The sequence below is a fragment of the Podarcis muralis genome, chromosome 6 (genome assembly GCF_964188315.1).
Source record: "Podarcis muralis chromosome 6, rPodMur119.hap1.1, whole genome shotgun sequence".
Taxonomy (NCBI): Eukaryota; Metazoa; Chordata; class Lepidosauria; order Squamata; family Lacertidae; genus Podarcis; species Podarcis muralis.
Window position 1 is genome coordinate 73,149,354 of NC_135660.1, and position 21,232 is coordinate 73,170,585.

Sequence of the window (21,232 nt, forward strand, 5' to 3'; positions counted from 1 at the left end):
ATGTGTCCCCCTTCCTGCCCCTGCTGTCACACCTCTGCTGCCACCAGCCTTGCCACCACAACTGCCCGCTTACCTGCAGCTGCGGCTACACTTCCACCACAAGGGCGCAGCTGGCACAGTGGTGAGTGTTAAGTTGTGGGTGAACATATCAGATGACACAGCGATTCTTCAAACAGCTCTTGTTTATTCACAGGCCAGAACAGAACTGGACCTGCTTATATAGCCAACCTGCTTATATAGAGCTCAACTACAAAACAACAGTAACAACTTTCTGTAACTATCCAATCACTGAACGTCACTTTCAATTCCTTATTTGCATATGCGGACCTGTGTGAAAACTATCTACAGTATCCCCCTGCTGGCCCAGGGTGAGAACTTCAGTACATAACACTGAGGGCAATGGTGCTGTGGCAGTGGTGGCAGCACCAAGGTGGGGAGGGGGTCAAACCTGCCGCCTGAGGCAAATGGCTTCCCCTTGCCTCATTTTGGGTTCATATGCTGGCCACTACTGGCGGAAGCACCCCACCAACAGAGCCGGATGAAGAGATACTTCTGCCTCATCCTAATTCCCTCCAGCAATGTGGATTTTAGGAGCTTAAGGTTGCGCTGTTAGCCACCTCCAGTTTTTCAGCACTCGTTCCTCTTTATTTATTGACTTCCATTGACGAATGGCTTCTGATAAAACGCCTCTGAACAATGATGCCAAATATTTTTGCTTCTACACTTTTAGGCATTTGCATGCAATCAACTGGGTCCCTTTAGGCAGTTATAATGGAAAAATCAATAAAATAATCATCCATAAGCACTGAAAGCAATCGATATACGAAAGCAGCACCGTGCAAGTTTAGTGGGAAAACTATGCGAGTACTATAGAGGTACCCAAGCGTTTGCCCTCACAGTGCAACGTCAACGCATCCTGAAGTGGTGGCTTTCATTAGCATTCCTTTTTCTGGCATCTGCTTTGCTGCCGTTTGATCTGATTCACTCTTACAGTTTCATGTGAAAATATGTCCTGGGAAAACATCAGCAGACGCTGTCAACTGGCATCTCTCCTTTTAATGTGCAGAGCAAATTCCTTTCCAAAAAAAGGTTCAAAGAGCTAGAAATGCATTCCTGCTTAGAAAGGCGTAGTGATGCAATTAAATATTAAAGACTTCAAATACCATTAAAAAACACCCACTAAAAGCAGGAGGCGATTCCCCCCCCCCCAACACGAAAATCTGACTTGAATTCAAGTGAAGTCCACATTTCAGCCAGTTAATTGAACAGGAATTTCTGAAGAAATATTTGTTCTGATCAGGGACGGTCATTTTGCTTCTTCTCTGTCCCTTGCTCTCTAGTGAGGATACTGGAGCGCAGAATTTTCTGCTCCGCAATCAAGTCCGTATGTCGCCAGATTCATTTCCACAATAAACAGAGATGTTTGGGCAGCTAACTTTTGTGTATTTTGCAGTGTGCCAGGTGGGGAAAGTAAAAAAAAAAGTGGGTGGTGGGTGGGGGGACACAGAAATTCAAAGGAAGACACGTTTGATTAGCCACATCTGGCTGCTCATGAGACTTGGGAGATTAAGAACTCCATATACCCGATGGTCTGCTGGTTTGGCACTATTTCCTCCTGTATTTCCTCACAACTCAAAGCTTGTTGCCTTTGCTGTAATCTAGGCTCCCTTGAGAACCAAGGGGGAGAAAAACAAAATGGAAAGATTGCATCAAAATGTGCTTTGCTCTCATAGCTGCGTCTTCACAATGGATGATTAACTGCCGCAGCCACAAACCATAGCTGTCAACTTACAGATTTGAAAATAAGGGACCAGCAGCCTCGAAAATAAGGAATCAGTAGCCAAAATAAGGGATTTTCCAAGGGGCACAGGTATGTTCAACTTCTGAGCCCCTTCGAGCCAAAGGCAGAAACCCCGGCTAGCAGCCAAACGAAGCCTCAAGCGGTGGTTCCCACAGAGCACCAACCCGGCAAAGGGGATGCAGCAAGGAAAACCACCGTCACCTCTCCGCTGGGAAGCGCTGAGCAAAGGCGAGTCCCCAGGCAACGCGGCTGATTTGATCAGCACAAGGCATGCAAGCTCCACCCCCCAGTTGTTCTTAGACTCCTTATTGGGTGAGCAACGCAGCCAAGCAACACAGTTGGAGCCTCCCTCCTCCCTGGCTGGCAAGGAGGAAGGGAGAGGAGCTGCTTCCTTTGAAACCCGGGAAATTTAAGGGACATCATCAATAAGGGACAGCAGCGGGACACAGCGCTGGGATAAGGGAGTTTCCCGCCAAATAAGGGATGGTTGACAGCTATGCCACAAACCAGTTGGCGTTTGGATTTAATCCTAATTCTGACAGGGCACAGGCAGAGTGACATGAGCAGGCAGGGATACTCTAGCATCCTATTCAATGTAAACACAGCAGTTTTGTCCCTTTGGGGGTGAAGTCAAACTGTTGGAAGTTGCAGCAGCTGTGGAGACCGATGCGGGAGAGACATGTTTTGTTGCAGCTGGGGCAGGTGAAAGCGTCTGGTTGTGCTGCTGTAGATGCACCATGGCTTTTCTTCTCTCTACACTCCTCTCAGTGGTCATTCCTCCTCTGGTATGGAGGCACAACCTGACTCCCTGCAGTCTCTGGGCACTGTGGTCATCAGCAAGAGATTCCCACATGGCGTGGTTGATAATGTTGCCTGCCTCCATCTCATGTTTGCAGACATCTTTGGAACACAGAGTTGGTCTCCCAATGGGCCTGGTGATTGAGGCCAGCTCCACCCTACAGAATAACTGTGTCAATCCTATTCTTCAAACCAGGGAGTGGAGAGGGAACAAATGATGAGCGCTCTTGCTCTGGGAATCTGATGCATGGGAGTGAATTTGCTGCTTGGCAGGACTGTCTGCTGTCACTTGCGCTCACAAGCAGGAAAACATTATTATGCTCATATCCAACTTGATTATACTAGTAGTGTGGAAATTCAGAAATATCTGGGATTTGGAAATTTAAAGCCCAGGCCCTTTCCCGCCCCCCGCCCTTTCTGGATTTCCAGTCTCTTCTTCCTCCCTCTATTAGTGTGCACTGGGAGAGAGGAAACGATCAAGATGCATAGAAGGAAGGAGAAAGAAGAGGCTGTCTCCCCAGAAACAGGTGGCAGGACAATGTCACACACCTTGGCCAGAATCTTTAGGGATAGAGGGTACCTGCTGGGGGTGGACTTCTCTCCCCTTTAAATGCTAGATGCCTCAGAAACAAAAGAGGCTCCATTGTAAGTACCATTCTGATGTATATGACTGGATCATGAACAGAAAGGATGATTACAACCAGCTAGTTAGACTAAACTAGCCCTGCTGGTTTCGGCCCATAATAAAGAGTTGGGGATGGGCTTAAATCTGTAGTTAGAACTTCTATGCCCCCCAGTATGATGACCCATGAAGAGTGCCGTAGCTATGGGGGAGCCAACCAGGGGTTTTTCCGCCCTGGGTGAAGCCTCCAGACGGGCGCCATTGAGGCTCTCAGACTGTGTGTGTGTGAACGCAAATGTGTGTGGGAGGGTGTGGGGGTGTCAAACTTGGTCTTGGACCCAGGTGAAATAAAGCCTAATTTCACTCCTGCTCCCAAGATCAATCAAGAATGTTGTCTCATCATGTCTGCCATCTGTGCTCTGAGCCAAGACCACAAGGGAAAATATATTACAGTCATACCTCGGGTTGAAGCAGCTTCGGGATAAGTATTTTCGGATTGCGCGCTGCAGCGACCCGGAAGTAACGGAACACGTTACTTCCGGGTTTTGCCGCTTGCGCATGCGAAGACGGTCAAAATGGCGTCACGCGCATGCGCAGAAGCGGGAAATTGTGACCCATGGACGCGGGTTGCGTTCGCTTCTGGATGCGAAGGGGGCTCTGGAATGGATCCTATTCGCAACCAGAGGTACCACTGTATTGTTATGTACTGAGCTGAATCTTAGAACAATAGGATCCAGAATGCAGCAGTCTGATTGGTCTGCAGGAGCCACCCAATCCAGCTCCAGGTGGAAGTGAATCAGCAACCTGATTGGCCTGCAGGAGCAGCCCAGAATTAGCCAATCACGCAGGGCCCATTGTGTAAATAATGTATATATAGCTAGATGTTTTGGGGAAAGTTTTATTCATTGCTACTACGAGCTGAATAAAGAGCATGAAATTCACACTCGACTCCGAGTATATTTCAATCATCTTTGGTGATTGCCCCTCAGCTTCACAATTCTGCTCCTCTGATTCATCAAAAGCGGAATGTGGCCATCTACTGTACTAAAAGTGGTGTAGGTCACCTTTGTTCAGATTGGGTTTGGGTGGCTGGAGATTAGGGAGGAACAGAGATGTGAAGACCTGGGGATTGGGAAGATTCAATGGATGGGTGGGGGAACAGCTCCACTCCACCCACATCTTTTCAGAAACAAATAGGGAGAGAAGAAACATGGGGGAGGCAGTGGTTTCCTCACCTATTTTTCAATTCCCCCCCCAGGCCTTCACATCTGTAGAAGAATAAAGCAACAAGTGGGATTAATATTTTGTAATTGGACTTTTAAGCATTAATATTGTTATCCACCCTGGGCCATTGAGATGGTGCTTAATATTTTGTAACTGGAGTTTTTAAAATTAATATTGTTATCCACCCTAGGCCCTTGAGACAATGCTTAATATTTTGTAATTGGACTTCAAAAATTAATATTGTTATCCACCCTGGGCCCTTGACATGATGCAGGTTATACAATAAATAATAAGTAATTATCTAACTAACTTATAAAATATACATTATCAATTGGGGCAGGTGTGAGGAGAATGAAGGATTTTCAAATGTTTTTGTACTGTTGTTTTTTTGCTCTTATGTGTGCAGATCACTGGGGTTGCCAGCTCCTGAACAATGGTGACTTCAGCAGCTCCAGCGCAGGAAAATATTATGCATTAAAAGCAGTAGTTTGGAGGGAAGAGCAGGGGACTCTTCTCCCATAGGGCAAGCACAGAGACATCATTAAAGTAACTAGTGATGTATCTGCGTTCAGAATGAGTAAACACAAACCACAGATTGTAAATAAGACTAACATTTGGGCATCAATATCACAGCAAATGTTTTTATTATGCAGAAATCAAGATGTCCAGAAATGCCATTCTTAAAAAATGCCAGTTATTTTTATGATTCAGAATCCATCTACTTGGAATAAAGTATTATAGGCTTACAGTGCAATCAGTAAACCCACACTGAATTCAATGGGAGTCATCCACAGGTCAGGTGAGTCTGCAATCATGTACCCCACTTAATGGTAAACACCATTGAACTCAGTGAGATGTACTTTTGAGTAGACATGCATACAACTGCACTAGCAATGTCTCCTTAATGAAGGCCTGGCATTGCATGTTCACTTTGGGGTGTATTTTGTCTCGTTATGGCATTCCCATTACACAAATGTACAAAGCATCGTATTATGCCTTTATTCACAACACACATCAGTTTATAGAAGCAGCCAAAGAACAGTCCTGTGGCATTTTAATAAGGCAGGAAGCAAAAACAAAACTCAAAAAAACCTGGAGTTTTTCAGCAACAAAATAAACGGTTGTAAATTTTAATACTGGTTTTCTCTATACTGTTCCTATCTTCTGACAGCTTCTCAACAGCTTCCAGATAAATGTACCCTGGGGAAAATACAAAGCAATGAAAGTTTGCCTGATTGAGTACTGATGGATTAATAATGAGAAAATAAATTTCCATGTACATATGGCTGTCATTACAATTTAAAAAATTCTTTAGTAATGATTTATTACTCTCTTTTGACAAATTTTTGATAACGCCCACAGAGTTATGCTTGTCTATTTCTGCTCTCTCCGTGTTCCATCTTTCCCATCAAAAAGGGCTGGTCTTTTTGCGTCTAATCCTCAGGAGGCTGAAATTAGTTTTCTGGAGCAGTCATAAGAACTCAGAAGTGTCCTACAGGATGAGACCTGAGGCCTATCCAGTCCAGCCTCCTGCTTCTTCTAGTGGCCAATTAGATGCCTCTGGGAAGCGCACAAGCAGGACATGGGGCAACTGCCCTTTCCCGCCATTGTTCCCCAATGTCTTTTATTCAGAGGCGCTACACCTCCCATCAAAGAGAAAGGGGGTGTTTGTTGGTGTTTGAGAGACAGTGCCTGCTGTAGCTGCAGAGATCTAGGGCGCAAGCCTGACAGGCCCGAGTTGCCCTGCCCTCACATGAAGTCTTGGGTTTGCAATTTTGGGAGAGGGGAGACTGCCCGCTGGGGAGCGGGCTGGCTGGCAAGGCCACCTAGATTTAGAGGCCCTAGACTTCAGCCTACTTAGCCTATACATAAATCCAGCACTGAAGCCTGGGCAGTGTGTATGGAGGTCCCTCACCATAATGACTAGTAGCCATTCCCTCTTAAAGCCACTGAAGATGGTTGCCATCACAGTATATAGATTTGTTGCCCTGGAAATATATATATAGATTTGACTGCTCTGTTTAACTGAGCTCAATTTTTAATCAAGCTAAATGTTTAAAGATCAGAAAAGTTAATATGACACAGAAACGTTTGAACAATATTTACCTTTGTGACCCACACAGCACCCACAGTTCTATATACCGTAACAAATTTTACAGAGTGTTATGGACAAACAGGTTGTGATTTTTCAGTTTCAGTGCCTTTTCTCTCTTCTGTTTGGTGCGGTTAATAAACTGCCTTCTCATAATTTGCCTTATTAGATGTACCAGGTTTCCCAGGCTTATTTCCCAGGATCTTTTTTTATTACAGATGTTTGCTTCCAGCTCCAACAACGCAGTATGTGTGGCTGCTGCTGTGTGTGTGTGTAAGAATATCAGTTTGCTATATACCGGTAGTACCTGGCCAAAACTTTAGTCAAATGATTTACTATGTTTCACTTGCTCCTATACGTTTATTTGCAAATAGGTCACACTGACTTCAGTAAGCATAGCTCCCAGCTTAGGGAAGTTTAGAACTGCAGTCCTAAAAACATTCAAGCCCTCTCAATATCTTCATATTGTATTTCTAATAAAAAAGATGGCACGGTTAAGATTGCTGAAAAGTGCAACTGTGTTCTATTGGTCTTACTCCTGTGTAAATGTGCATAGGATGACAGCCAAAGTGGCTATTTTTTGTGACAAGGCTTTAGTGTGTCAAACAGCTCTATGGAGAAGTATATATTAGGCAGACGAGCCTTTTCTCATTGCAATACCTCCTAAACCAGATACACCTCACAACTGTATTTGGGGGTCTCCGAAGGTGCAATGGGTCAAGGAAAATCTGTGGTACAGGGCAGCACACTCACAGTTAAAATATGTTTTCTGTACTGCCCTTCAGCAAAAAAAAACCCCTCAAAAACATTGCATAACAAATTGCATTAAGCATGTAGTAATAAAACGACAAAGATCGGTGAGGTAACATCCAAAGGCAATCCCAATGGAATCCTTGTAGAAGCTAAAACTCCATCAGATGGTAAGTGGTGATAAAATCTGGCGAAATGAAAAAGTTATTCGCCCAGCCCCTAAAAGACATCAGATTGGTGGCCAAACTGGCCTCAGGGGAGCACTGCACAAACAGGAACCTAGAAGACTAACTTGTCTCATTTCAGATGCCAAAGGGACTAGAAGGGTCTCTGGATGATAGCAGTGCACGGCTGCACACAGGCATATGTGTATATAAGCAGTTCCTCAGGTCCCAAGCCCTTTAGGGGCTTTAAAAACAAGGATTGGCACTGTGAATTGCACTCAGAAAAGAGAATGAAAACCAGTATGTGGGCATTGGCTACATTTATAACCTGCCTTCGAAGGAGTCCAAAGCAGTGTACCTGGCTCTCCCTTTTATCCACACATCCTGGGAGATAGGTCTGGGGGCCCTCCAGATGTTTTGGACAACTCCCACCCACCCCTGATCACTGGCAATGCTGGCTGGGACTTTTGGAAACTATAGTTCACAACATCTGGAGGGCACCAGGCAACACAGTGCCATTCATTGAGCCCTGGCAAGTTGTGCTCCTGAAGCGAAGTCCCAGGCAGTACTAGCCGAGCTGAAGGCAGCCCCGTATAGCTTTTTAATGTGTGATGTTTTATTATGCTTTTATACTGTATAAGCCGCCCAGAGTGGCTGGGGCAACCCAGTGAAGTGGACGAGGAAAACATAATTTAAAATGATTATGATTATAGCTAGCAGTGGCACGGCGGCTACTTCGTGGCGCTGGTTGGAGGAAGAACATTCTGCACATGCTCCGCGGCGCCCTCTCTTCATTGTTTCCCACAACCTATTTCAGTCAAGAGAGCTGAACGTGAGCGAACAGGGCTTCTATCTACGGAGGTCAGTCCTGGCTATAAAGCAAAGCGGGGGCTGTTGGCTGAACAGGCGCCTGAACAACAACGCGACGCTAGGCAGCCATTCGCCTCAAGGGCCGCCAGGCGAGCGCAGCCTTCTGACGAGGAGCCGCGGCCGAGGCGGGACGAGGAGAAGGAGGCGGAGGAAAAGGCGGGCCCCGCGCTGCCGTTGGGCCGGAGCAGCGGCGAAGGAGGCGGAGCGGGAAGTTTGAACTGCGGCGGCTCTGAGGAGGCGGCGGCGGCGGTGGCCATAGCCGAGGCGGGAAAGGCGATGAGGCGGTGCGGAGCAGGCCGCGCTGCCGACGAGCAGCAGGTGAAGGAGGGCCAGGTGAGCAGCAGAGGCCGTTCGCCTCCCCGCCTTTTTGGGGGGGCGGAGAGCAAACGCGCGTTGCTGTTATTTGGGAGGTTTGTCTCTCTTTCTCTCTCCTTCCCGTCCTCCTTGCATGCTGTATCAAGTACAGTGGTACCTCGGGTTAAGGACTTAATTCGTTCCGGAGGTCCGTTCTTAACCTGAAACTGTTCTTAACCTGAAGCACCACTTTAGCTAATGGGGCCTCCTGCTGCTGCTGCGCCGCTGCTGCACGATTTCTGTCCTCATCCTGAAGCAAAGTTCTTAACCTGAAGCACTATTTCTGGGTTAGTGGAGTCTGTAACCTGAAGCGTATGAAACCTGAAGCGTATGTAACCCGAGGTACCACTGTAAATACTAAGCAGGGGAGGAGAGAAGAAGGCGACATGGACTTCGTCTCTAAAGCGCCAGGAGAAGGCAGGAACCGGGCGCCCATCGCCCTTTTAGCCCCAGAAGCTAAACATTTGGAAACGGACTAGGGATGAGGTATTAAAGTTCAACTCTCCCCGCTTTGGAGACTCTCTCGGATTTTGGCTTGGGCGGGTTTTCTTCAAGGACACCCCCACACCACTTTTTGCCCCCTTTCAGTGGTGTAGCGGAGCAGGGACGGGGAAGGGATGAAGGGTCCCCTCCTGCCACCCTCTTTTTTTTTTGCCGGCCAGATAAAGGAAAGCCCCTCCGTTTAGACCGACCAGAATGCCACCCAATAGTGAGCAGTCCCATCGTTTTACTCTTCGGCAGGCTGCACCTTAAGCAAAGCTGCCTTACTTAGCGCTGAAACTCTCATCGATGAAATGAAGGCCCCCTTTGTTTGCAGGGTACAGTCTTAGAAGGGTTGTCAGGAAGGGCACCTGCCCCTCAGAATTTACTGCACCCAAGTAGTCCTCAAAGGATCCCTTGAGCCATGGCATAGGCTCCCTGTGTGATGCTGGCTCTCTGGTTGTAGGACTCTGGTCACCCCTTGCACTCTAGCCAGGCCTTTTGGGCTGAGAGTCTTAACGCAGCCAATGGGCAGTGGGCAAATTGCCTTTTAGAGAAGTATGTCCCCTCATCTTCTTCAGGATCCTTGGAATGTAGATTGAAACATCTTTCTCTAACCCCATTGCAGAACTGAATATGAAATAAAAATCTACACCTCCTAGTGTAAGGATAAGTTAACTTGATACCCTACAGGTGTTGATGAACTACACTAGTTCCCACCATACTTTACTGTTGGCTAAGGAGGCTGATGAGGGTTGTAGTTCCTGTCATCTGTTGTTCCTGGTTTAGCCACTTTATTCCCCTCCAATAAATCATAATTATGTCATTTGAGATTTATCTGACAACTCCATTGTGTTTTGGTGTTTAGGGTGGCAGCATTCAAGAGAAAATTGACTTTGAAACGAGAATGCGAGAAGGAATTTGTAAGCTGCTTGCTGTGAGCACACAAAAGGACCAAATATTGCATGCAGTTAAGAATCTGATGGTTTGCAATGCTCGCATCCTTGCCTACAGGACAGAATTACAGAAACAGACAGGAGAATCAACCATGAAGAGAACCACAGTGCGGTCAGTAGTAATCTCAAGAGTTTTCTAGCAAGCATTCCCCGCTAATCACTCACTATTACAGTAATGGCCTGTAATTCAGCATGGGGTAACTACTCACCAACCAATGTTCTTCAGACATTGGGTTTTTAATGAAAATATTACTGACTTAATTGCTGTGATGCAACAGATGCTCACAAATGTGTCTGCTGCTGAAGTTGAAAGACAGGTGCAACTTCTGCAAGCAGCAGATGATCGGTTGGCCTTAGTCTCATTCAGGGACTAAGAACAGTTTCAGCTGCTGCTCTTGGTGGGAAGAAAAGTAGAGGGTTGAAAGAGCAGAGAATTCTTATGAAGGAGATCCAGGAGTCATGGAGATCTTGAGATTGGTCTAGTGACAAGAAACACCATCCTGTGTGGGAACACTTTGGGTTTGGAGGAGTGACTCCCACATGGCTAGGATAACCTGGTCTCAAGAAACACAGGAAGGAGCAGGTGATAATGTGTAAATTTTCTGTAAACATTGGGAACCAGCTCTTTGACCCTCAGAAGCAAAGTATTCTCAGGGCAGGTGTGACCTTTAAAGTGTTTTGAGCTTTACAGTTACATTTCTTATCTAAAGATGCCATATCAAATGTTAGATGACACAGAAAAGCTTGAGCATATATTTACAATATCTTCCCTGTACATTCCCCCCCCCCCATAAAATAAAATAAAATGATTAATTGGTGCCATCTGCTGGTCAATGTTGATAACTACATCAACCAAGAAAAGAAATAAAATACCTGTCCTCAGGCCAACTAGAAAAAGAGGGTTTAGGATTTTAAAATACTGATTTTAATTATTATTATGCTTCACTGTAGCTTGGGCCACTTGCTTATTTTTGTATTACATTTTTAATGTATTCATTCATTCATTGCTTTTTACACAAAATTGTCAAAATAACTTAGAAAAACAAGAAATATGAAAACCAAATATATGAACAGAATCTAAAACACTAATCCACAAATGTGTGTGTGTGTGTGTGTGTGTGTGTGTGTGTGTGTGTGTGTGTATATATATATATATATATATATATATATATTCCACTAAAAGGATGAGCACAAAAGAGGAAGTAGTCTGCCAAAAGGAGGACAGGGTACCACTGAATTTCTATGCTGGGTGTAGAAAAGGGTATTTTGCAGCTGGGGTAGGGACAGCCTATGTTTCTGTGCTAGGCAGCATGTATATACTACCTTCTCCCTGCCTACCACAGAAACCAAAAGAGGTTGCCACTGATGGCTCAGAACACTTCCATCTCTCCTCCAGCAGCCTATTACATTTTCTTACTGGACATCCAGGAGGTGAAGCTTCCTATTTAACGTCCCACATAGAAATGAAGGGGTTGGCAGCAGCTGCTCCTTCCTTCTATCACCAGCCTGTTGTGTGTTTGTGCTAGACATGCAGCAGACCAAGCACCTGCTTGTCTAGCATACAAACTCATCAGGCTGATGGCAGAGGAATTGTGCAATCTGTAACTCCAGCACTATTCTACTTTGTTTTTATGCTGGACAGGGCATTGTCTCTTGCACATCTAGTGAAGAGACGTAGTGGGTTCATGGCAAAAGGACCGAGTGATCATGCCTCTGCAAGGACTTTTCCTGTGTGTCCAGTACAGAAGCAAAGGAGGAAGTAAATTGTTTTACTTTGTTGCTCTGTCCATCTTGCACCAGTTCCTGTTATGAGAAAAGAGGATACCTAGAGAAATTTGCCCAAGACACAAGGTACTAGTTATGTTCAAATGTCATTGAAAGATGGGAAGTTGCAGAAGAGCACAAATGTGGTTTGCCAGACTTGTTTGGTTTCAACCAGACTTAGAAGTTCCAGTAGATTTTATATGATAGAACTATTTTGGAGGGGGGGAGGGTGTTAATGTGCACAGTTATGAATGTGCTACAGTGTCCTAGAAAATGCAAAAAAATGTGTCATTTTTGAACCCTAAGTGGCTTAATTTTAATGGGTTGGTTAGAGTTACAATACTTTGATGTGCGGATCCCTCTTGAGCATAACTGAATACACAATAATCTGACCTCAGACAAATTTATTTTGAAAGAAAAGAAGTGGATAGAAATTCATTTCTTTATCTAATTATAATCTTTATTTTGTTTTGTCAGATGTTCAGATTTTGCAGCTAAAGACCGTGAAGCTTGTGGAGGGAGACTTGCCATATCAGGTATTATTATGTTCTGAAAGCCTTCAGTTGGTGTGCTTGAAAATTTGCTGATGCAATATAAATTGCAATGCAGTGTCTTTTCACTGAAATGCATGCTCTCTGTGTGAAATGGCTAGCCTTGGGTAACTCTGTAACTAAATCCATTTGGAAAGTAAATGCATTCATTGCATTTAAGATAATATTCAAGGCCTTATCACCCTTACTGTGTAACTGTCTTGTATAAAGGATACATTTCCAGCTTCATCACTGGAGGATATAACTGCATAAGAACCAAGCAGGAGTAGTTTTGAAAATTACTTCTGATGCGGCATAAGCAGTGAAATTACAAGTATTGCATTCTAAATTGTACTTCTATGTCTTGGTCCTAAACTGGCATACTCCGAAAATAAGGCTCATTAATTTAAACAGAATGCAAGGTGCATTTAACTGGCGAGTAGGATCACAGTCTTAGTTTTTCAAAAAGGTGAGTGGGGAGAGGGGGTCTGTGACGTTCTCTCTTTTAAATTGATCATCCTCACCCATCTGAAGGCCTCCTGTTTTAATGACTTGCCCCTCACTACGGCCTATGCCTTGAATATGCTCCCCAAACAGCTTTAGTCATTGAAGACCTTCTCAAGGCCTACTTCATCCATGACTCCTTTGGCTTACCTCCTTAGTTCCAAATTCAAAGCCTAAATATATGTATTTGTATCTTCAAAGATTGTTCCAATTATGTTTGCCGCATCTTTGTTGTAGACACCTGTCCTAGTGTCTAAATCTAGATTGTTAACTCAGTTGGACAGGGACCTTGTTGTTCCTTGTTGTTATTTACATAACACCACCATGGTGCATGGCATTTTACCGATTACAGAAGGATAGGTCCTTGGGAGAAAGGCGATAGCAAACCTAGACAGCATCTTAAAAAGCAGAGACATCACCTTGCCAACAACAGGGATCTCCAGGAACAGATCACTGAGGGAGCCAATAACAGATCCCCAATAGAGGAAAAGCAAAAGAAGAGCTTTCACCTATGGAAATATTGAAATAGAATCAGTGAAAGGCAAAATTATGGAGACCCAGAACATAAAAGTGAATTGTGTAGAGGGGAAATAACAGCAGCAGCACTAATTTTCCAACTTGCCAGGCTAAACTACAAAACCTTTGCCTGTGTGCCAGAATATAATTATATAAAGTGATTTTTTTCTGGTGAAGCTCTGAAGAAAATAACCTTCTGCCTTTATTAAAAATAAATCTATTATTGCCAGCTTTTTATCTGTTTAGTTTAAGTTCTATTTTATTCTTGCCTCAGTGTTGGATTTTGTTACATTAATGTGACTCCAAGAAACGGATAGCCAATTAAACGCTATGAAAGCTTTGAAGCAGAGTCTCATGAGAATACATTGCCAGTGGGATTTATTGCTGAAATAGCAGGCTTCGATAATGTGCACCATAGGCCAAAGAATGTCTGCTTATGAAATTGATTGAGATGTAATCTTCTTTGACATGAAGCTGTTCACTTCTGCCATTCCACATTTCCCTGCATGTTGCAAACTCTTTATGAAGCATCATTTGAAAGCCAAGTTACTTTGATTTTTACTCATAACTGGAAATGAATTATTCTAATAAATTGCCGTTCCAGTTTTAGTAAACAGTGTAAAACATTACATCTCAACTCTTTTCCTGTGATTATTGGATGCTTCTCTTCCTTTTAAAGCCAAATTTATCCTAATTTTTTCCAAAGGTGTTGGAAAAACATGCAGCTTGTCAGTGTCTCCTAATTTCTACCTCTTGTGGTGTTCAAATCATTTTGCTTATTAGTTGGCAACACAAAGGTAAAATATTCCATACAATATTTTTCTGTGATTTCAAAATATAGTGTGGTGCATCTTCCTCGAAGATAACAGGAACTGTCATATTCAAGGGTCCACATAATTTGGCCTTGGTATCCAGTCAAAATTTGTGGCTGCCGCTAACCATGTGATGATGCCGTGTTAGATTTCAGATCCACTCCTGTGCCTCTGAAGCGCACCACAACTGTGGCAGCAAACCTCTGACCAAATCCCCTACCTCTAAGCTGTAAGTGCTGAGCTGTGGAGATGTTTGCAAAGTGGCTAGGCTCTTGTGACTTTGCAAGCTTCTCTGGAAGAAGAAGGAGAGTTTGTATTTGATATCCCGCTTTATCACTACCCTAAGGAGTCTCAAAGTGGCTAACAATCTCCTTTCCCTTCCTCCCCCACAACAAACAGTCTGTGAGGTGAGTGAGGCTGAGAGACTTCAGAGAAGTGTGACTAGCCCAAAGTCACCCAGCAGCTGCATGTGGAGGAGTGGGGAATTGAACCTGGTTCACCAGATTAGAAGTCTACCACTCTTAACCACTACACCACACTGGCTAAAGGGAACCCCCCCCCCCTTTTTGAGACTTGGGAGAAGAATGGAAGAATCTTCTTGAGCTCTATCCAAACCAAACCAAATCTAGCCGAATGAATGATTTCACTGTTTTGCAAGCATCCTTGAGACGTGGTGGAAGGAGTGGGAGATTCTGAATAAAAGTGCTTTCTTACGTTGAGCTAGCCAAGTGCCTTTATGGACTTGTTCTTACAGAATCAGACTGCTGTTTCTTCCAGCCTAGGGCTGTTTACTCTCTGTGGCAGTAGCTCACCAAGCTTTTGGACAAAGTTCTTCTGCGTCACTGATGCCCATGGTCCTTTAGAAGAACCTGGCACACTGAAATAACAATCTGTCACCGAGATATTCCCAAGCTAAATCAGCACTATTGACTGAATAATGGACTAACTTAAATAAATAAAAGCTCCTAACTTCCAAGTAAAGTGGTACCTCCCGAACAAATTGGCTCCCAAAAGCCGCAAACCCGGAAGTGAGTGTTCCGGTTTGCGAATGTTTTTTGGAAGTCGAGCGTCTGATGTGGCTTCCATGGCTTCCGGTTGAGTGCTGGAAGCCAATTGGAAGTCACGCCTTGGTTTTTGAATGGTTTCGGGAGTTGAGTGGACTCCCGGAACAGATTAAGTTCAAGAACCAAGGTACCACTGTATTTTTAGGTACATTTGGGTAAAATTCTAAACTTTTCTTAACTGAAAATGCCCTTTCAGTTGATGTTCTTCTGAAATTCTGCCAAAGGGAAGTCTATGATATTTGAACAGTATCATTGATGATTGATTAGGCAGGCTGCTGGATACAGTGTGCTTGACTTTTGCCGCAGATAAGGCTTAAAAGAAACAATTCTGAATTTTTGGATTGTATTGGGATAGCATCATGATGTCCCCACCTTTAATTTTTCCTGCTTGTTTTTAGATCTCCGAATTCCATTAATGTGGAAAGGCTCTGATCACTTCAGCAGCAGAGACAGTAAGTATGTTTGTTTTGTAAAATGGTTTTGTACAACTAAACAGGAGGGCTCAATCTCTTATTGAGCAAGAGGGCATTGTGCAGCATTTACTTCTTACTTGGCATGTAATGTGACCTCGCAATAGACCTAACATAGTTATTTGAAATAGGCTGACTTGAAATCTATAGTTCTTAAAATATGCAGTGCTTGGAAGAGTGTAGAGTGACAGAAGTGTATGATGCTATCACATATTCAGTAGTAGGAGAGCTGAAATATCTGATAAAGATACAGAAAGTAATCCTGCTAGTTGAAACATTGAAATGTATCTAAATGAAACTTTGTCTCCTGTTGGATGGATTATTGACTTGGCTTCGTGCAGGCATGCAGTTTGCTGTGTCATGGAGATTAACTCCTGAGTCTTTTCAAACTGTCTCTTCCCCCACCATCCCCAAAGATTTCACTTTGAATTTCCGTAAGGTCAGAGAGGCTCAGTATGGCAAAATACTCTTATCCTTCATTGTGCATTCTTTAATGCAAGTTCTTTAATGCGAGTTTGTAAAAGAAAGAAAAAAAGAAGTAGGTTTATCAGAAAAAAATAACTTCCATGAGTTTTAAAGAAACAAAGATAATGTGTTGGTCCAGGTATAAACATTTTTGTTATAGAAACTGCTATATTGTGTAAATTCTTAAAGGTTTACCTGCAAAGGTTCTGCTGAATATATAGATATGGACACTAAAGACGAGATCCAGTGACCTGCTGAATCTTCCCCTCCTTTGCATCTTTCTGCTGCATGCAAAAAAATAAATAACCCCCCCCCTCATAAAATTTTCATCTTGTACTGGTCTATCTTTTTTTAATAGAAATAATTTGATATTGTGCAATATGCCTGCCAGGCATATGCAGACAACTAAGGAAAAACATTTTCTGTAATATTTAGCTGCTGAAGTGTTTTAGTTTTTGTGTGATTTTTATTGTATTATAGTTGTCGTAAACACCTTCAATTCTTTATTTAATTGCAATAAACAATTTTAAAAAATAAATAAATATAGCAAGTCTTTTAAAAGTATTTTTGGATTTTCTTTTTTCAGGAACCCAACGTTACTCAGTATTTTGCTTACTCAAAGCAGGAACTCAGGTTTTTGATACAGACTTGCTTATTGTAGATAAAGCAATCACAGATATATGTTTTGAAGGTGCAACCATATTGTAAGTATCTCTGGATCAATGTAGAGTTGCAGGGCCTCACCAAGTTGCAAGTTTAAAAAGAATGAAAGACTCTTCTGAAGACAAAAATCCAAAAACAATCACACAACCCTTCTATTACACCGAAGGCAAAATGGGAAAAGTAGAACATTCAACTTGTCAAATCAAAGGCTTAAAGAAATTGCATTATGAATACTGCTTGGAATATTTGAAAATATTTGAAAATTTGAAATTCTGTGCATTGCTGAAAGACTTGAGGAAATAGAAGGATGGAAGATTGGCCAAAACCAGAACAGGGTCCTGGATGCTATGCCTTCAGGTGATCAAATGTGGGTAACTGACCTGATCTGAACTTGCCATTTGGTGAGGAGCTGCTGGTGCTCTCCCCTCTCCCCACGGTGCTGCTTAGTTAGAGCTTGTAGCCTGTGTATATACATGCTTATATACATGTGTTTACATGAATATGCACAGGTGTTCAGCTGCATCTGTTCAGGGAGGCAAAAAGCATTGCAGATTCCTATTGAAACTATCACTCTAGCTGTTAATTAATTCCATTGGTTTAAAAATCCTGATTCAGTGTCCATTGTCTCAGCAAATGACCTTGTATTGAAGCCTGAAAACTTGGGTACATACAATGGGTTCAATTTTTAGACATCTATTCTTGTCCTCTTTAGCTGTACAAAGTATTTTTTTTTCCATTGGAGAGCATCAGATTGCTGAATGTGTTCAAAACCACTTGATTTTGTTATTAGCTGATGCTGGTTGAAGGGTTGTCTTTTCCCCCACAAGCCTTCACGAACCCTTTCCCCATTATGAAAAAGCCATCTGAGGTTAGACGCAGGGTCACCAAAGAGGGTTTCTTTTTCTTGTTGTGATTTCTTCCCCAGAGACGTTTGCTTGCCCCCAGTGCTTATGCCTTTTCAGTGCTAGGCAATTAATTATTTTATATACCTGGGCATTTTTAACATGTTTTATAACAGTTTTTAGAATCTGGTTTTGTGACTGTACTTTGATTTATTGTTTCGTTTTAAATTTCACTCTGGCATGGGAGGCATTCACTGGAGAGTAGCTGAGACATAAAATAAATAAATAGCCGTAATTTTATTTTACAGTATTCTAAATTTTTGTTTGAACATTGTACTTCTCCTAAAAGCTGTGAAACAATTGTTTCTAGTGAGGAAGCTGGCCCAGCCTTCCAGCTGAAGATTGAAGTCTACAGTTGCTGCTGTACTGAAGAATCTTCAACTATAACAAACACTCCTAAGAAGCTAGTAAAGAAGTTGAAAACCTCAATTGGGAAAGCTGCTGGGAAAAAACTCAGTCCTGTGTTGGATGACAGCAACCCTGAATCCTTGTTGCTTGCTGATGCAGCTGTAGTGTGAGTGAATTGTTCTTTAATTTAAACCTAGGATTGGGGGGGTTGGGGTTGGGAGCAGTTGGTCTTTATTTAAAAGTGTATGGGAATAGAATCCATGCCTATGTACCAAGTGCTAAGAGACTGACATCTTAACAGCTCCTAAAAATCTGAATTTCCTGGGAGTTTCCTTTCCTGCTCCTGCCTGTCCCCTGAGCCACAGGATAAGGCAATTTGGCTACTCTAGTGTAATGCAGCACATAATGCATCTGGACTGCCTATCTCTCAGCAGCAGAAGATACATCTTGGCAATTGTTCAATCAGATCTTTGCAATTGTTTGGTCTGACCTTTCTTCCAGCCTGGGGGGAGTGGTATGTGCAGCTCTGTAGCTGCAGCCACCTTCCCGAATTAGAAAAGAGGAAAGTGCCAGGGGCTGTCAGTTTGTCCACAGGATGCCTGTTTCCATTAGCCAAGACACGTTTTCCCTATATTTGTCTGGGATGTGAGTAAGGGATTGATTTGTGCCAGTGTATCAGAGCTGCTTTCTCACCTCAATCAGAATGTTGGGCTGAGAAGGGTGAATGAATAGGGACACATACAAATACCTTATGCTAGGTCAAATTATCTGACCATCTAGTCCAATCTTGTCTCTTCTTGGCTGGCAGCAGATCTCTCGGACCTCTGGAAAGAAAGTGTTTCACATTACCTACTACAGTACCTGATCCTTTTAAGTGGGAATACCAGGGACTGAACCTAGGAGCTTCTGCATTCAGAACCTGTGCTTTGCCACTAAGTTATGGTTCCCTCCTCCAAAGGATGGAAGAGGAGGGACTAATGAGGCCAAAAATATTGTCATGGAATTTTTTTGATTATTTATACACTGCTTTTCCATCATAAGCTGTGCCCAAATCAGTTTACAATTACATGTAACATGGGGGGGGGGGGGATAGTTTGTTACCAAGCACATCATCAAGTTCAAATAAGACAAATGTCAACAAGCACAGTTACAAAGACTTTGATTTTGGTCTTTACGTATATTAAGGGGCAAAAAAGAACAGCTAATCTACACTTTAAGTGCTGGTATTGCAGCACTTCAAGGTCCACAGCAGCCTGGCTTAAATATAAATCAGAGAACACAGGGTCTCTTCACCAGGCTAGATAGTTCACAGCTGGTTCCCCTGTATCTCCACCAGAGGAGGCTAAGAGCAGCAAAAGGGAAGTGCAGGGGAGTCTCAGACATTCCAGATACTCATGCTAATATTACTACATCAGGAGTGGAGTGATAGTGTCTCCTTTGCATGCAGAAGGTCCCAGGTTCAATCTCTGACAGCTCCAGGTAGGGCAGGTAGCTATGAAACCCTGGAGAGTAGACAACACTGAATTAGAGGGACCCATTTTCTGACTTGGTATAAGGAAGCTTCCTGTGTTTCCTACACCAGGATAAACTAAAGTTATGCCTTTTAGTAGACATCTATTATCCTGATATGTTCATTGTATCATTGTGTGGTGTTTCTGTGGTACAGTGGTGCCCCGCAAGACGAACGTCTCGCAAGGCGGAAAACCCGCTAGACGAAAGGGTTTTCCGTTTTGGAGGTGCTTCGCAAAACGAATTTCCCTATGGGGTTGCTTCGCAAGACGAAAAAATATTGCGCGTCCCCGCGGGTTTTTTTCGCTCCCCCCCCCTTTTCCTAAGCCGCTAAGTCCCCTATCAGCTGTTCCGCTGATAACCCGCTTAACAGCTGATCGCGAAAAGCCGCTAGACCGCTGTAGCGCTAATCCGCTAAGCTGTCAATGGGCTTGCTTCGCAAGACGAAAAAACCGCTAGACGAAGAGAATCGCGGAATGGATTCTTTTCGTCTTGCGAGGCACCACTGTACATCCTGCCACTCTATTCTTATACACGTTTATATGTCTGGTATAGTTGTATAATATAGTGAGTTCTCAAGCCTTCAGTGAGTTAGGGACTACCTCTGCATGGCTTTAGCAGATTGAGTGGATGAGACCAATAGGGGGTCCAACAGTCAAGAAGGCGGTTTCTGCAAATGCTGTAGAGGGAAGTGAGGGGCAGATGGGGCTCAGCAACCTGGGAAGGTAGTCCAGCTAGGAGAAGGAAACCTCTGATCCTAAACCTCCACTGCTTTGAGGGATACTTTTAGAAGAAAAGGCTAAGGACTAAATCCTACACAAATCCAAAATGGAGTCTCTAAGACAGTTGGATAGCACCTTATACACCTCCTTCCAGCAACTCCTGCAGCCAAGCTGGTGCCAAATGTATTGCTCTGCTTTCCTTTGGACCACATCAGCAAGACCAAGAGTAGGGGCTTGTCATCTGGGCAGCCCAGGACCCCCATACACACTGTCCAGACATGTACTGTGGAATCTCACTTCGGTGCTGCTATCACAGTTATTTGACTTCACCCCCAGAGGCGCACGCCATTGTCTCTCAAGACAGAGGGATGTCAATAACAATAAATAGTTGCAATCGCAGCATCAGATCGTGATATATGATTTTTTTTTAATGACCTAATGAATGAAAGCATTTGTATGCTGAATGAGTAGCATTAATGGATATGCAAAATGCTTTCAAATTTAGGAAAAGTGGGTCAAATGAATCAGCTGATAAGACAGATGTATTACATTAAAGGAATATTCTGGAACACACTTTTTTGTAGCAGGAATAACTGAGCAACTTACATATATGCTGCAGATGGTATTGTTAGTAAGTCTGGTTGAGGTTTTGTATCAAATGTGCTGATAAGAACAGGCTGCCATTCTACTGAAGACAGAGCCAGGAAAAAAAATCATAAGTTTTAATGTATAGATAGCGAAACGCTTTGAAAACATCTTGTAGAAAGAGCTTTGGAAGTGCAAAATATTATAATGCAAGCAAGTGTGGTTGGCTAGTTTCTGCAAAGATACTTCCATTTAAGGCAATAATCT

The 21,232-nt window shown here is 43.4% G+C and overlaps 1 protein-coding gene across 3 annotated transcripts in view; it reads left to right on the forward strand.

Moving 5' to 3' along the window:
* The first annotated feature begins 8,317 nt into the window (after positions 1-8,317).
* RTKN2 (rhotekin 2) overlaps positions 8,318-21,232 on the forward strand; it is a 28,512-nt gene continuing 15,597 nt past the window's right edge. Inside the window, exons 1-6 of one of the 3 annotated variants that reach the window (XM_028729365.2) lie at positions 8,318-8,654; positions 10,024-10,223; positions 12,353-12,411; positions 15,700-15,753; positions 16,823-16,940; positions 18,112-18,315. In XM_028729365.2, coding sequence (XP_028585198.2) covers positions 8,598-8,654; positions 10,024-10,223; positions 12,353-12,411; positions 15,700-15,753; positions 16,823-16,940; positions 18,112-18,315 — 692 coding nt within the window. In that variant the 5' untranslated portion in view covers positions 8,318-8,597. Of the gene's footprint in view, positions 8,732-9,363; positions 9,385-10,023; positions 10,224-12,352; positions 12,412-15,699; positions 15,754-16,822; positions 16,941-18,111; positions 18,316-21,232 lie in introns of those variants that run through there. The other 2 variants (XM_028729366.2, XM_077930548.1) reach the window with 2 other exon arrangements.